Raw genomic sequence first — 17,500 nt, 5'->3', positions numbered from 1 at the left:
GTGGAAAGAATAGGGATGAGAGAAGACAGGGTGGAATCAAAAGATTTTCATCTCATCAACTCCTCTCCTCTAACTGAGTGTCTTCAGCCTCTCTCTCACCGCTGCAGTATTGCATCTCTAGCTGTCTTCTACCGCTATTTTCATGCTAACTGCTCTTGTGATCTTGCTAACTGCATGCCTCCCCTCCTCCCGCGGCCTCGCTGCACAAGACTTTCTTCTTTCTCACCCCTATTCTGTCCACCTCTCTAATGCAAGAGTTAACCAGTATTCTCAATCATTCATCCCTTTCTCTGGTAAACTCTGGAACTCCCTGCCTGCTTCTGTATTTCCACCTTCCTATGACTTGAATTCCTTCAAGAGGGAGGTTTCAAGACACTTATTCATCAATTTTTGACCACTGCTTTGATCCTTTTATGGGACTGACATTTCAGTGGGCATTTTTTTTATTGGATTTTTGTTGCCCTTTGCCAGTGTCACTCCTACTTAAAAAAAAAGGCCCTTGTACAGAGTTAGCAGCTGGGGGGGGTGAGAAAAACTGGCAGAGATATCTCAGAATGCCTAACTTCATAGAAGCTGTTTTAGCTAGAGATGAGATGTGAAGTTTCCAGTTCAGATTACAAGTAAAGGACAGACCGAGGATGTTCAGTGTGGAAGAGGGGGACAGTTGAGTGTCATTGAAGAAGAGGGGATAGTTGTCTGGAAGGTTGTGTTGAGTTGATAGATGGAGAATTGAGTTTTTGAGGCATTAAACAATACCAAGTTTGCTCTGCCCCAATCAGAAATTTTAGAAAGATCAGAAGTCAGGCATCCTGTGGCTTTCCTTCATGAAATGTTTACCTCCTGAAGGGTTGGACGTCTATGAAAAGATGCGGAAAAGTGCAGGGTGGTGTCATCAGCGTAGGAGTGGATAGGACAAGAAGTTTGGTTTAGAAGGTCATTGATGAATAATAAGAAGAAAGTGGGTGACAGGACAGAACCCTGAGGAACACCACTGTTAATAGATTTAGAAGAACAGTGACCGTCTACCACAGCAGCAATAGAACGGTCAGAAAGGAAACTTGAGATGAAGTTACAGAGAGAAGGATAGAAACCGTGGGAGGGTAGTTTGGAAATGAAAGCTTTGTGCCAGACTCTATCAAAAGATCAAAAGCTTTTATTATGTCCAAGGCAACAGCAAAAGTTTCACCCAAATCTCTAAAAGAGGATGACCAAGACTCAGTAAGGAAAGCCAGAAGATCACCAGTAGAGTGGCCTTGACGGAACCCATACTGGCGATCAGATAGAAGGTTGTGAAGTGATAGATGTTTAACAATCTTCCTGTTGAGGATAGATTCAAAAACTCTAGATAGGCAGGAAATTAAAGCAATAGGACGGTAGTTTGAGGGATTAGAACGGTCACCCTTTTTAGGAACAGGTTGAATGTAGGCAAACTTCCAGCAAGAAGGTAAGGTAGATGTTGACAGAGAGCTGAAAGTGTTTGACTAGGCAAGGTGCAAGCACGGAGGCACAGTTTCGGAGAACAATAGGAGGGACCCCATCAGGTCCATAAGCCTTAGAAATAGATGTGATGGCATTGGTGCCTTCTGGTTGAAATAAAGGAGGGGAAGAAGAAGAAGCAAAGTTATTGGAGATATTTTTTGGCTAGATGCCAGAAGTCACGAGGGGAGTTAGATCTTGAAAGATTTTGACACTTTCTGTTAATGAAGGAGTTTTTGGCTGGTTGGAGAACTGACTTGGCATGGTTCTGGGCAGAAATATAAAGTGCATGAGATTCTGCTGATGGAAGGCTTATATATATATATATATATATATATATATATATATATATATATATATATATATATATATATATATATATATATATATATATATATGAATGATTCAATCTTTTATGAAAACACACAAGACAAATTTCATGTAAGTTACGTGACCAATAAATAAATATTATGATTATTATTATTATTTATTAAGTTTGTTTTATTATTATTAAAAGTTTGTTATTATTATTAAAAGTTTGAGTCTTGGTCATCCTCTTTTAGAGATTTTGCTGAAACTTTTAATAATAATAATATTTATTTATTGGTCACGTAACATACATGAAATTTGTCTTGTGTGTTTTGATAAAAGATTGAATCTTTCATACAAGGTCTAAAACTAACAGGTCTTATTAATCTAAAATATTCATACTCACACGATTAAAACATAAAAAGATAACTGGTACATAAAAAGATAACTGGTAACTGGTTCCCAAGTCTTAGTATAGTTAGCTATGATATGTTGAGAGGGCCATTATTTAAAATTGTGATACTTGCCGGCACAAAGGACTTACACAATCGGGCTGTTTTACATTTTGATGATCTCAGCCTTTTCCCTTAGGGTAACTTTTGGTAATGGCCATTCAGTGGATGTGTTACCTCATTGATAATTACTTCGCATCTTTGTGGAGAGAACTTTCTGTATATATCCATCAATGAATTGATATTTTTTACGCCTAATTTTGCACAGTTTTTGATTAATCGGGTTAGTTTATTTTTAGAATCAGAGCTACAATTACCATACCAACATGTGATGGAAAATGAAATGACTGACTGCACTACTGCTGTATAGAATAACTGCATAATTTTAGTGTTAATCTTAAGTTTCTTAAGTTTCCTCATGAAATGCATTCTAGAATTAACTTTTTTATATATTGCCTCGACATTACTATTAAAATTGAACCCATTTTGCTGTTGCCTTGGACATATCAAAAGCTTTTGATAGAGTCTGGCACAAAGCTTTGATTTCCAAACTACCCTCCTACGGTTTCTATCCTTCTCTCTGTAACTTCATCTTAAGTTTCCTTTGTGACCGTGATATTGCTACTGTGGTAGACGGTCCTTGTTCTTCTCCTAAATATATTAACAGTGGTGTTCCTCAGGGTTCTGTCCTGTCACCCACTCTCTTCTTATTATTCATTAATGATCTTCTAAACCAAACTTCTTGTCCTATCCACTCCTACGCTGATGATACCACCCTGCACTTTTCCACGTCTTTTCATAGATGTCCAACCCTTAAGGAGGTAAACATATCACGCAGGGAAGCCACAGAACGCCTGACTTCTGATCTTTCTAAAATTTCTGATTGGGACAGAGCAAACTTGGTATTGTTCAATGCCTCAAAAACTCAATTCCTCCATCTATCAACTCGACACAAACTTCCAGACAACTATCCCCTCTTCAATGACGCTCAACTGTCCCCCTCTTCTACACTGAACATCCTCGCTCTGTCCTTTACTTATAATCTGAACTGGAAACTTCACATCTCATCTCTAGCTAAAACTGCTTCTATGAAGTTAGGTGTTTTGAGATGTCTCTGCCAGTTTTTCTCACCCCCCCAGCTGCTAACTCTGTACAAGGGCCTTATATGGAGTATGCTTCACATGTCTGGGGGGATTCCACTCATACTGCTCTTCTAGACAGGGTGGAATCAAAAGCTTTTCGTCTCATCAACTCCTCTCCTCTAACTGACTGTCTTCAGCCTCTCTATCACCGCTGCAATGTTGCATATCTAGCTGTCTTCTACCGCTATTTTCATGCTAACTGCTCTTCTGATCTTGCTAACTGCATGCCTCCCCTCCTTCCGCAGCCTCGCTGCACAAGACTTTCTTCTTTCTCTCACCCCTATTCTGTCCACCTCTCTAATGCAAGAGTTAACCAGTATTCTCAGTTATTCATCCCTTTCTCTGGTAAACTCTGGAACTCCCTGCCTGCTTCTGTATTTCTACCTTCCTACAACTTGAATTCTTTCAAGAGGGAGGTTTCAAAACACTTATCCACCAATTTTTGACCACTGCTTTGACCCTTTTATGGGACTGGCATTTCAGTAGGCTTTTTTTTTTCTTAGATTTTTGTTGCCCTTGGCCAGTGTCACTCCTACATAAAAAAAATATAAAAATTATATATATATATATATATATATATATATATATATATATATATATATATATATATATATATATATATATATATATATATATATATATATATATATATATATATATATATATATATATATATATATATAAGGAAGGGCAGGGTGGGTGGAGGAAATATGACCAACTCTTCTAATTTTCCCTGTTATTTGCAGATACCTTGGAAGGAAGGTGATGGTGAGGAACAGTGAAGAAAGATGACGGAGCAGAAACAGGCCCACACCATCCTGGAATGTGCTGCAAATAATCTTGGTTACCGGCAAAGTAAAGAGATAAAGAGATAGATAGATACAGAGATAGATAATTATTAGTAAGAGTGAGATTAAGATAGATAGATAATTATTATTAAGAGTGTTAGTTAGATAGATATATACAGAGATAGATAATTATTAGTAAGAGTGAGATTAAGAGTGAGATTAAGATAGATAATTATTATTAAGAGTGCTAGATTATTATATTCTTATTATATTATTTTATTTGTGTGTGTGGTGTGTGTGTGTGTGTGTTCTCTTTTCAGAAGTGTGTTTGGAATGCAAGAAATATACAAGACCACAGAAGATTCTATAGTGGTGGTGGTGGTAGTAGTAGTAGTAATAGTAGTAGTAGTAGTAGTAGTAGTACTTTATCAATATACAGGGCATTATAGAAACAATGAATGTAGTTAGGGTGGTGGTGGTGGTGGTGGTGGTGGTGGTGGTGGTGGTAATTTTCTACTACTGGCTCTAACAAATATACTAACATAATAACAAATATACTAACATAAATATTTATTATTTTTCTTTTACAGCTTATTTGATTTATTTAATTATTTTATTGGTGGGAGGGAAAATAATTTTTTTTGCAAATTTATTGATAAATTACATGTTTTATTTATATATTAAGTTTATTGATGTTATATTTCGCGGTTTTGTTAATTTTTTTTTTTTTTTTTTTTGGGTGGCTTAATACTGCTTTGTTTTGCTTGGTAAGGGTTCTCACAGGTGTCCGCAAGAGAGAAGAGGAACATTTCACCCTCAGTCAAGAATGAAGACTTCTACATATATTTTTTTTTTGGTGTTTGGCTTAATACTGCTTTGTTTTGTTTGGTAATGGTTCCCACAGGTGTCCACAAGAGAGAAGAGGAACATTTCACCCTCAGCCAAGAGTGAAGACTTCTGCTTCAGTCATCTAGGTCTCTTTAATGTAAATGTATCTATGAAGAAACAGCAGACAATGAAATAAATGTTTGTTTGTGTTTTAACTGTTGTTGTTGTAATGCTTCCTCTGACGCGGGAGGTTCGCCCTCTGGCAGTTATTGTTGCCAGGGTTTTTTTTTTGGTGTGAATTGTTGCCTTGATGGTCATTTTGTTTGCATGGTGCTGTTGTCGGTGAGGCCATCTGGTCAGGATAGGCAAGGTTGTCTTCTGTTACTCAGACTGATGGCAGCCTTTTCTTTATAGGCAATGGACGCATAGCCATGTTTTCTCAACGGGTCCTTTTCTTCCAGGCTGCCATGGGAGGACGGCTGTGGTCTGCTGTCTGTTTCCACTTGCTGCGGCAACGCGGGAGCCACAGGTATAAGGTACACCGGTCGAGTTGACCACTCGACCGGTCAGGTTTAGGTTAGGTGTGATATATATATTTTTTTTTTATATATATATATATGTCTTAGCTACATGCTTGTTAGGATGTATAATGCACCTTCGGGTGCACTTTTTTCCCTTTTCTCTCCCAGAAAGAAGATGTTCCGGGTTCCTGGTTGCAGAAGAAGAAGATGTCGCCGCCGGTATGCCAGTCGGACTAGCCATCCGACTGGCAGGTATGATTTTTTTTTTGGTAGGATCGCGTAATGTATATGTATATATTTCCGGATATATGCATATATATAGTGATCCATATATTTTTTTTGATGCATATATTTTGATATACGTCCTTAAGACGTATATCTGATGTGTGTATCAATTATTTATTTATGTCTTAGCTACCTTAACCCGTTAGGCATGTAGCGCCGCTGTGCGCGCCTTTCTTCCCTTTCCTAGCTAGTGTGTGGCAGGCGCGAGGGGAGATGGAGGGAAGGCGCGATGGCAGCGAAGGCGCGATTGCAGTAGTAGCAGCAACAGGTAAGCCGGTCGGCCTGGTCAGCCGATCGGCTTGGTTTAGGATAGGATTATTGATATATATATATTTATTTCATTTCATGTATGTCTTAGCTACATTTATGTCAGGATGTATAATGCACCTAGAGTGCGCCCTTTTTTCTCCCTTTTCTCTCCCAGAAAGAAGATGTTCCAGCGGCAGCGGGCCGGTCGGGTTGGCAACCCTGCCGGCGGGGGGTTAGATAATTATTAATAAATGTATGTGTATGTATATATATGTATTATTTATAATACTTATATATGTATACATTTTTGCTTTAGTGGGATTATATAACTTGTGTATATATATATATCATGTTTATATATATATAGACTTTGCATTAGATGATTAAATAATTTGTGTATATTATATACCTATATATATGTATATTTTTTCAATATACATAATATATGTTAAATATACATTGTCTAGGATTGATATATTTAGCTTTTATAAATATATCAGAGTATATATATACCTATATATATGTATATTTTTTTAATATATGTAATATATATGTTATATATACATTTTCTAGGATTGATTGATTGATATATTTAGCTTTTTATAAATATATCAGTATATATATACCTATATATATGTATATTTTTTTAATATATGTAATATATATGTTATATATACAGTCTAGGATTGATATTATATATTTAGCTTTTGCAGCTGTTGTGATGTGCAGGTGTATGCCTGGAGTGTACATCTGCATGTTGTGACAGTTTTTAACTCAGGATTTAGCTATGTATTGTCAGCTCTTGCAGCTTTCTAGGATGCACAGGTGTATGCCATGTGTGTACATCTGTAAGTCCTAGCGATCTGTATTCTGACTTAGGATTTTTATATATTTAGCTATTTTACCTGCTAGGCCATGCATGTCTAATGCACCTTGTGTGCCCAGTTCCTTCCCCTTTCTTTAGTTCTGGCGGGGGACCTGGGTGGACAGCGGCAGGCCCGGTCGTTCCCTCGTGGGGCCGTGGTGGGAGTGACCGTCAGGAAGCTTCCATTACGGTAATTATTTTCTCTTTTTGTACTAAATTTAGTTATATTTACGTTAACTTGATATTCATGTTTATTCATTCGTTGCTGTGGTCAGTGTTTGTGGCGTGTGGTTTTGTCTGTTTTTACCAGTATTTCACACTTTTTTCTCCGCATCAATACCCATTCTAGTTTTATTATCTGGGGTCTTTCAAAGTTTTTATTTTTTATTTGTATGTATTTGTTTGGTTTTATGAATGTTTGTTTATTTTTTGGTATCAGCTGTGTATTTTTAGTATTACAAATGTACTTTTGGTGTCATTATTGTACTTTTGGTGTCCTATGTTTTTTTTTTTTTTGGTGGCTTGCTTTTACAAGTATATGTATTTTATCATTTTTTAAATATTTCTTTTGGTTTTGTGAATATTTTCTTGGTTCTGTGAATATTTTTGTTTTATAATTTTACAAGTATTTTAGGGATTTACGAATATTTTGGTTTTATTTATTTATTTTTTTTGGTTTTATGAATTTTTTAGTTTTACGAATTTTATTATTATTATTATTATTATTATTATTACTATTATTATTATTATTATTATTATTATTATTATTATTATTACGATTATTTTAATTTTACAATTTTACAATTTTTTTGGATTCACGTATATTTTTTTATCTTTACGGATATTTTTTTGGATTTATGAATATTTTTTTTGGTTACGATTATTTGTTTTAGTTTTATGATTTTACAATTTTTTTGGATTCACGAATATTTTTTCTTATCTTTACGGATATTTTTTTGGTTTTATGAATATTTTTTTGGGTTTTATGGTTATTTATTTTAGTTTTACGATTTTACGATTTTTTTTACTTCCACGGATTTTTTTGGGGTTTTACGTATATTTTTTATTTTACGTATTTTTTTGGTTTACGTATTTTTTTTTTTTTGGTTTTACGTATTTTGCTTTTACAGATTTTTTTCTTTTACGGATTTTTTTGGTTTAGGATTTACGGATATTTTTTTTTGGTTTGCGGATGTGCGTATTTTTTTCCATTTGCGTATATACAATTTCTTGGGTTTACGTACATATAATGTTTTGGGTTTACGTAATTGTTTTTGCGTTTTGGTTTTTTGTTTGAAATGGTTCTTTTAAGGAATTGACTTATTAAATTTTTTGGTTGCTTTTTATTTATTCTTATGTGTTTTTCTCTTGTTTTTTATTTAGTCTTCACTCTTATATGTTTTGGTTTATTTTTCACTATTTTTTGGTTTAATTATTACTGAAGAGGGTATGAATTTTGGATATTGGTTCCCCTTTTTGGGGTTTTATGTATATTTTTTATTTTACGTATTTTTTTGGTTTACGTATTTTTTTTTTTTGGTTTTACGTATTTTGCTTTTACGGATTTTTTTTCTTTTACGGATTTTTTTGGTTTAGGATTTACGGATATTTTTTTTTGGTTTGCGGAGGTGCGTATTTTTTTCCATTTGCGTATATACAATTTCTTGGGTTTACGTACATATAATGTTTTGGGTTTACGTAATTGTTTTTGCGTTTTGGTTTACATATATTTGAGTTTTTTGTTTGAAATGGTTCTTTTAAGGAATTGACTTTTATTACATTTTTTGGCTGCTTTTTATTTATTCTTATGTGTTTTTCTCTTGTTTTTTATTTAGTCTTTACTCTTATATGTTTTGGTTTATTTTTCACTATTTTTTGGTTTAATTATTACTGAAGAGGGTATGAATTTTGGATATATTCGTTCCCTTATGCACTGGTTTAGTACATTTCTGCACAACCTCTCAACCTGGCGACAATGAGTGAGGTGGCGCCTCATGACACCCTCGCCTGTGAGCGAATAATACCTTGCTTGAAAAAAAAGGGGGGACCAGGAGCCACAGAGAGAGAGAGAGAGAGAGAGAGAGAGACTATGCGTGAAGGACTGTGTAATATATATTTTATTTATTTATTTTTCACTTTAGGTTAGTGAGTGTGTCTGTTCATCCAATCTGTGCAACTTGACCATCCATCCAGTCAGTCTGTCAGTCACACATCCAGTCTGCTCACTGTCACCCATCCCATCACCCACTCACCCAGTCACTCACACATCCCATCACCCACACACCCATCTCATCACAGGGTAGGGAAATTCATAGGTAAATGGCACAGACCGTTAAGAATCTAATTTAAATCACAGAAAGATACTCTGGCAGTTGTCTGGAGGCTGGCTAAGGATGAGCTAACAGATATTAACTCACTGAAGAGGAGAGGGAAGAGTTAACTAACTGAGGATGTAGAGGCAATAGATGAGGGTAAGAACAATAGCAGGAGATATTGTAGTGGAGAGTTTTGGACAAGAAAGTGAGGAAGTGGTACCTGAACATGAGGGAGGGCTGGAAAACAGTGAAGGAGAAAGAAGCCCTATGGAGTGTGATGCAGAATAATATTAATAGCCTCATCTTGGGATTAAGCCAAATGTTTATCCTGATGAGTCTGGATATAATTCACCTTACAGAAATAAAATTGTGATGAGTTACAAGTAGAGAACATTGAACAAAATAGATACAACTTATGAAAAAGATCAAACAAGAAAGGAGTGATGTTTTTAGTTAAGGAAAGCTTCAAAGTGGCTGGATACAATGTGATGATGGACTAGCAGATGCATTAATAATTAGAGTCCAGAATATACCAGGCAAAAAGATGATTCAAACTGACTGATATACCAAGCAATCAATTAGTGAAATCAGTCTTTGTTGACTATTCCAAAGCCTTTCAGTTTGTCGACCTCAGTATACTGTTAGGAAAAAGAGCGATATTAAGACATGAGGTATAAGCACTCCTGATTCAAAGGCTATTTGACTGATAGTGTGTGTGTGTCCTAAATTTGTTTTCTTATCGTATGACATAATTATAGTTTTAGATCCTCATCAGTCACTGCTACATCTTGCAACCAGTATTTGGAGAACACAGTGAGAATAATTGAGGGTGGTTGCATCACCCTCAATCACGATCTACAAAACTCAAACGATGACCAAGTAAGTGCTCAAGTAATATTCAGTGTGTATGTGTGTGTGCAGGAGTGGTCTTGCGATCATGTGCATTGTGTGTTTTTCATTATTATTATTACTATTATTATTATTACTATTATTGTTATTATTATTATTATTATTAGTAGTAGTAGTAATAGTGATATTGTATCACGGTATTTTATAATAGAGCCTCAACTTATACTAGTCTTGCCTGAAAATCTCTCGTTTTCTATCATTCTCCCATCCTGCAGGCCTGAGCCCAGACCGACACCCAGAGAAATGTAAACAAACGCAGAGTCAGACTTGATATACGGGTGAATTTGTTGCTTTTTAGAGCGGCAATGGATCTGTACATGCGTGAGGTGGCGAGGGGCGTGGCCAGGGGGCGGCTAGCAGCGTGTGCCACCAGGGAAATGTGTATGAACATAAAAAAAGGCGCCTGTCAAGAAAGGTGAGGCCGGCTGCTGCTTTTCATTTTCATTTATTTGTTTCCATCAGGTTAGGTTTATATTAATTCAGTTAGGTTAGGTTAAGTCTCTCTCTCTCTCTCTCTCTCTCTCTCTCTCTCTCTCTCTCTCTCTCTCTCTCTCTCTCTCTCTCTCTCTCTCTCCTCTCTCTCTCTCTCTCTCTCTCTCTCTCTCTCTCTCTCTCTCTCTCTCTCTCTCTTTTGCCTGAAAAGTTCTACTTTATATAGGCTAGCTTGGTTTAATTGTAAAGATTTCATATACTCATATATACCAGTATGTAAAATGACTTGGCTATAAATAAATGTTTCAAATGTCTCTCTCTCTCTCTCTCTCTCTCTCTCTCTCTCTCTCTCTCTCTCTCTCTCTCTCTCTCTCTCTCTCTCTCTCTCTCTCTCTCTGATGCAGGCACAGATGCAGGGTGGTGAGGCAGTGTTCATCCCAGGGGCAGACCACACAGGGTCAGCAACACAGGTGGTGGTGGAGAGGCACCTGTGGGACGCCCAGGGGAACACCAGACACGACCTTGACAGACAGAAGAGTGAGTGTTGCCTTGAGAAAACTAGAATGATAGAGAGACATGAATATACAAAACTGTGTGTGTGTGTGTGTGTGTGTGTGTGTGTGTGTAATTTTTCTATGCAGTCAAAATAGTTACCCAGTTTTCTGTTTTCTTGGGCAATAGACTGTGTACAACTAACTTACATATTTAAAAGACAAATTTTCCTTTTTTTGCAGGTTTATTGATGAAGTGTGGAAGAAGAGGAGGAAGGAACAATTACATTCGACCAGCTGCGGCATCTGGGGGCTTCACTTGACTGGGACAGCTGTGTTTACCATGGATACAGCGAGAGAATGGCCTGTGTGTCTGTCTGTACATCTGTAAGCATACCTGTCCTCATAACCTCTGACACACACACACACACGCGCGCACACAAACAAGAAATTTCACCAAAACACTTTTCCTCGCAGTGACGGAAGCATTTGTCCGTCTGTACGATGCTGGGCTGGTGTACCGCAAGGAGGCTCTCGTCAACTGGTGCTGCAGCCTTCAGTCGGCCATCTTGGACATTGAAGTGGACCACCTGCACCTGACAGGACCCACGGAGCTGGCAGTCCCGGGGTACAGCAAACCGGTCAGCTTCAGAAAGATGTGGGACTTCCCTTACAGACTGGCAGACTCAGGTAGGTGGTGAAGGGGTAACTAAACAGGTGTACTGTACTGTATACTGAAAATGCAATTTAAGAGTTTTTCTCATCATTTCTAAAAGATTTATATCTCGTATCTTACTAAGAAAACTGTTGATATCATCATATGAAGAGAACTACTGATAAAATTAAATACATTACTTGATATCCATATCAGTCATATTAACACCACTTGCTTATATTGCTCATGCCAGAACTAATTCAAGTTAATATCAGCTCAATTATGAAAATACACCAGGTATCATGTAAAGTTTCCCAGTTTTAAATCTATCCTTTAATAACTGTCTTTCTGTATTCCCATCTTATCAAACATTAAACACCACTACCCTTGCATTCAACTTAGTCTCATACCCCAACAGGTCCTCACCCTGCTGTAGGAGGGCTGGCAACGTGTACCAGCCATCTTACCAAACACTAAATGCTCCAACACTTGAACTGACCAGTCTTACACCTCAACAGGTCCTCACCTTGTTGTAGGAGAGCTGACAACATGTACCAGCCAGCAGCAACTCCCATGCTAACAGGCTTCTCCCCCGTGGGTATGTAGCACCTCTGGAGTCGCTCGATGAAGAAGAGGATGCTGGCGAGGCCTGTCGTGTTAGCCGGGATGCGCCGGTACAGAGCTGTGTCCGTTGGGGTTGTGTAGGCAAGCATCTTCTTGGCAAGGTCCTCGTAGGTGGCCACAAACAGTTTACGGCTGTGGGATGAGAACTTGTCTTGTGAATGTGACGTTGGGGTGAGTGTTAATCTGATTTTGTGTTACTATGTTCTGTGGGGAGTGGGTGTTAATGTGATTTTTTGTTAACTGAATGCTGTGTCTGACCTCCTGAGGTGTAGTATGGTGGGCCACAAGATTGTCCCTTTCCACTAGGGGCTGACAGATGATATTAAGAGTGTGAATGTGTGTGTGGTGTTAACGTGCTGGAGTGTGCACAGCCAGGAGTGTTTGGGGAATGAAAATAAAAGGAGTTATGGATGTTTAAAAATGCATCTTTTGAGAGCTAAGTATACAAGAAAGTTGGTGTGTTTGGGGAATGAGTAAACAATGAAGAAATGTTTTGAGGAACTGGGTGTGCAGAGGCAGGAGTGTTTGGAGAATGAGAATACAGGAAGACAGGAATGATTTGGGAATAAGTGTACAAGAAAAGAGTGTTTGAGTGACAATATATAAGGAAGAGGTGTTTTGAAAATGAGAGTACAAGGAATGAGCATTTTGGGAGTTAATATACAAGGAAGCAAGTATTTAAGGGACTCAAGTATACAAGATTATTTTCCTGTCATATGTCATTATACAATGTTTTTCTTTGTTATATACATCATTCACTTTTCATATCTTGTGTTCTCGTCATTCTGATGTAATGTTACAGATAGAGAATGTTTGGTGTCAAATTTTCACTAATTTCATATGTGTATAAACTTTCATTTACTTGACTTTTTTTTTTTTACTATTACTACTATATTTGCTTGCTTTTTAATTAAGTCTTTTCTTTCAGAGGAGGGAAGCACAGGGAAGGAGGAGGACGAGGAGGAAGAGAGTGAAGAGTCACAAGAGGAGGAGGAAGGTGGAAAGAAAGAGGAAGGAGAGGAGGAGGAGGAGGAGGAGGAAGATGGAGAAGGAAAGGAGAAAGATAAGAAGGAAGGAAATGCCGCAGAAGGAGAAGGTGAGTTGTTAATAAGGTTTTGTGTGCTAAGTTTTCTGAAAATTTTATTTGTTTACATCAAGTTTTTTTTGTATATATTACTCTTAATATACTACTTCTCCCACCACATGCAATTTGTCTGTCTGCTGTTGTGGTTCTTTCATTTCTTGTTCCCTTTCCTGAATATACCATTTCCTTAGTTTCATATCTAGTACCCTCCAATAAAATTTCTGCTTCTCAGTCTCTGTACTTCTCTCGTTTTTTTTGCTTGGCTTCATTCTTCAGATCCTTCTCTTTTTCCCTTTCTTCCAAGTTCATATCTCTTTTTTACTCAAATATTCTTGTATTCTGAATTTTCAGCCAGCTTCCCAGTTCTCACTAGGATCTCCTTTACTGTAACTTGGGATCTCATTCTCACTTTTAATGGTCTTTTACCTCCTTCACTATATTTTTCAATTCTATATGTTTCTTCCACTTCTCATTCCAGTCCCTGTTCTTCACCTTGGACCATTGTAATAATTTTCCTTACCAACTCCTCTTCTCTCTCTCTCTCTCTCTCTCTCTCTCTCTCTCTCTCTCTCTCTCTCTCTCTCTCTCTCTCTCTCTCTGACAGACTTTAATGGGTTTTCTTCTCTTGCAGTTGGAAAAAGACCATACATTTCTTCTTATCCACTGTGTCTCACACCAAATCCTCCTTTTCTTTATTTACCTGAATTACTGTGTCCTTGGTCTTTTCCTGTGTGTGTGTGTGTGTGTGTGTGTACACTTATAATGAAAGCCATATAAAACATTTATTTAACTACAGTTAAGTGGTGAACAAATGGTCAAATTTCTGATGGCAGTTAATGCAAGGGGGTAAAATCAATGTATGCTATGGGACCTTGCTGTGAATGTTTGTGGCTAGCTCTGGTATGCCTAAGCTCCTGGGGTGTAGTATGGTGGTCCATGAGACTCCCTTTCCACCAGGGGCTGATGAGGCTAAGAGTGTGCATGAATGTGTGGTGCCTTGTCTGAGCCACTCTGTGTGGGACTGACAACCTGGTATAGAGATAGGCAGTCAGTGCAAGTCTTCCTATTGTTTGCAGGTGAGAATACTGAGGAAGAGGAAGAGATGACCACCCTACAGTGTGCCTGGGAGTGGCTGGATGTGGCTCGGGTCATCTTTGACAAGTGAGTGAAAGCAGAGAGAGAGAGAGAGAGAGAGAGAGAGAGAGAGAGAAAGAGAGAGTATAGCTGTAATGAACGTGAAGGTGTGAATCTCTTATACCAGTGTGTGTAAGACTGAAAAATAGGATGTAGCTTGCTTAACACGTTTACCGCCATATGTACCACCGATGGTACATTTCATACCTTCAGTAACCGCCACATGTACCACCGGTGGTACATTAATGAGTTTTTTTTTCCTTCCTTTTCAATCAGTATTTCTAACAATACAACAGACAAAATGCAAACACAAATATTTTAAGTGATAGTTTATTGATCAATTTCTTCAAAAATATAGCATTGAAAGATATTAATACATAGGAAATGTTTATTTTTTTTCCATAAAATGAAAACTATTTTTTTTTATAAACACAGTGTTCTTTCAGTTTAATTTGCATTTCCTTACATTCTATAGCAAAAGAAGTAACAAATTAAGAATTATCAAACATTATTTTTCACTCATCAAAGTACAAAAATGAAAAATTACCACATAAGAGATTACCACATAAAAGCAAAGTCCTTGAAAACTTGAAAAAAATATATATAATCATCTGATGCAATCACTCATGATACCCCTCTCAAAATAAATTTCCTTGTAACAACTAAAATGACAATTTTTTTTTTTTTCTATCCCTACAAACACTTTCTTTATTCAGAGTGAATTCTTTCAAAACATGAGACACACGGATGTGGACTGCCATCACATTGATTACACACAGTTTTTACTCTCCTAGCTTTTGCAGCTGCAGTTGCACTTCCTTCATTTAGACTAAGGGTCTGATAGCACCCTCTGCACCTTTTTCTTGTTGTTCTACATTGACCTTGCAATTCAACAAGGAAATGAGATGATCTTTTACCTCCCAGAGAGAGAGACTCTCTTCCAATGCTTATTTTCTCTGTTGGAGTTCTTGTGATAAGAGAAAGAACTAAAGACTCCCGGAATTCCTTCATTGAAAAGGCTTTCTTTGCATGATACTTATTAAATTTCCAAGTGTATCCATCAACTGAGCAGAGTTTATATATTTTGAAGCCATACTTGTGTTTTTTGTTGGGGATGTATTGTCGTAATATTGTTCTGCCACGGAACATAACTAGGCTTTCATCAATGACGACCTTTTCCCCAGGTGTAACTTTTTCAAAGTTTAGAGACAGAAGTCTGATGAGTGGCCTTACTTTATACAAGCGGTCACTTTTATCTTCTTGACTGTTGTCAGCAAAATGGAGAAAGCGTAGGATTAGCTCAAGTTTGTTTCTTGGCATAACATTCTTCACTAGCTCTACGCCATACATTTTACTTTTAGCCCAGTAACAATCAAATGTTGGTTGCCTGTTTAAGCCCATCATGATAAGAATTGCAAGAAACTGCTCAATATCCCTGGAGGTTACTGGTTTCCATGCATTCATCTTAGAGAGCCGTGTAGTAGGCTTTTCAGCAACAGTTTGTTCAAAGAACCTATTAGTTTCCCTAACTATCAAATGAATAACCTCATCAGTACAAAAAAGCTTGTAAACATCAATGGGCTGAATATCTCTGTCAGATGATGATGGTAAAGTGTAATGTATCTGCTCTCTTGCTGTGCATACAAATTTTTGTGTGCTTGCAGTGATGTTTCGCCATGCAGCATCATGAGAAGCGGCAGGCTGTTCATTCATGGTAGCATCATTTGATGAAATACTTGCTGTATCATCATCTAAGTCAATTGTTCTGCTTGCATCAGATTCATAACTTGATTCCATTTCATCTGGTGACGGTTCATAGCTTTTATCCCCGTCACTGTCATCAGAAGATGACATTTTACGATGTCCATAAAACTAATAAGTCTCCATTCAATGGTTTCTGAAATATCAAAATGTATATGCATGTGTTATTTTGTGAAGCATAAAACTTAAAATTTATGGCACTGAACCGCATTTAGCCTAATAACTAAATTATTCAGTATGAATAGTATTTGTTTCATCATTTGAGCCACAAGTGCATCATGAAATTTTATGACCACCGGTGGTTCATGTGGCGCTGCTGAGGTGCTCAGACTAATGTATCGCCATATGTACCACCCGTGTAACAAGGCTTTGACAGGTCTAAGAGAATCTATTTGAGGAGCAAAATGCATACCCACCTTCTCGCTTCGCTGCTACCACAGCACTGACCGCTGGAGCGTGGTAAACATCATGGCGCCATGGAGGAATTCCCGATCTGCCTTATGGCGGTTAACGTGTTAAGAGAGAGTATAGAGTTGATATGGGTGTAATAGGGTGTAGTGGACTAAAAGATACTGAATAGCTTGCTTAAAATATGGTGAAGAGCTGGTATAGGATGTAGTAGGGTGTGCTGGACTGAAAAATAGGGTGTAGTTTGCTAGACAGTGTAGACCTAAGATAGGATGTAAAGGGTGTAAAAGAGAAAGATAGTGTGTAGCTTGTTTAAGGGAGGGTGTATCAGGTGAAGAAGACTGGAAGAAGGCATTTAGCTTACTCAGGGAAGGATGTAAACCTAGGACAGAAGGGGTACCAGGGAGAGAAGATGTAGGTGTGAGACAGAGGTTGTACCAAGGTGTAGAAGACTGGAAGGGAAGGTGTATTGGTGAGACAGAGGGTGTACCGAGGTATAGAAGACTTGAAGGAAAGGTGTAGGGCTGAGACAGAGGGTGTACCAGGGTGTAGAAGACTGGGAGGTGAACAGATGCTGTTAGGTGAATAAGAAGCTGACAAGCAGTATCAGTAATGTTGCAGCCCCTAGTGTGGAGGATCACAGGAGCATCATGACCAAGATACGAAGATAATCCCTCTCCCTCCCTCCCTCCCTCAGCCCTGTTTGACCTCCTGACCCTTGTGAAAGGTGAGGTACGTGTCTTCATAGGATATTATGCTAAGAGACACATCC

At 37.7% G+C, this 17,500-nt stretch overlaps 1 protein-coding gene and 1 long non-coding RNA gene across 16 annotated transcripts in view; both read left to right on the top strand.

Annotated features, from left to right (window-relative positions):
- LOC135091579 (uncharacterized) overlaps positions 1-4,887 on the top strand; it is a 9,450-nt gene extending 4,563 nt beyond the window's left edge. The window contains exon 3 of the long non-coding RNA XR_010262563.1: positions 4,126-4,887. This is a non-coding gene — a long non-coding RNA (uncharacterized LOC135091579). The remainder of the gene's footprint in view (positions 1-4,125) is intronic.
- A 2,203-nt stretch (positions 4,888-7,090) lies between these two features.
- LOC135091896 (syntaxin-binding protein 5-like) overlaps positions 7,091-17,500 on the top strand; it is a 16,731-nt gene continuing 6,321 nt past the window's right edge. Inside the window, exons 1-9 of one of the 15 annotated variants that reach the window (XR_010262690.1) lie at positions 7,091-7,105; positions 9,989-10,109; positions 10,438-10,554; positions 10,976-11,108; positions 11,306-11,449; positions 11,540-11,752; positions 12,236-12,512; positions 13,270-13,437; positions 14,502-14,586. Coding sequence is in view for 1 of the 15 variants with exons in the window: in XM_063989959.1 (XP_063846029.1) it covers positions 11,423-11,429; positions 11,540-11,752; positions 12,236-12,297 (282 nt within the window). In the remaining 14 variants the exon portion in view is untranslated. Of the gene's footprint in view, positions 7,106-9,928; positions 10,110-10,361; positions 10,555-10,975; positions 11,109-11,305; positions 11,450-11,539; positions 11,753-12,235; positions 12,923-13,269; positions 13,438-14,501; positions 14,587-17,338; positions 17,461-17,500 lie in introns of those variants that run through there. The other 14 variants (XR_010262689.1, XR_010262686.1, XR_010262685.1 and 11 more) reach the window with 14 other exon arrangements.

The sequence above is a fragment of the Scylla paramamosain genome, chromosome 38, assembly GCF_035594125.1.
Source record: "Scylla paramamosain isolate STU-SP2022 chromosome 38, ASM3559412v1, whole genome shotgun sequence".
In the NCBI taxonomy this organism is placed as follows: domain Eukaryota; kingdom Metazoa; phylum Arthropoda; class Malacostraca; order Decapoda; family Portunidae; genus Scylla; species Scylla paramamosain.
This window is presented reverse-complemented; position numbering and strand designations above follow the sequence as displayed.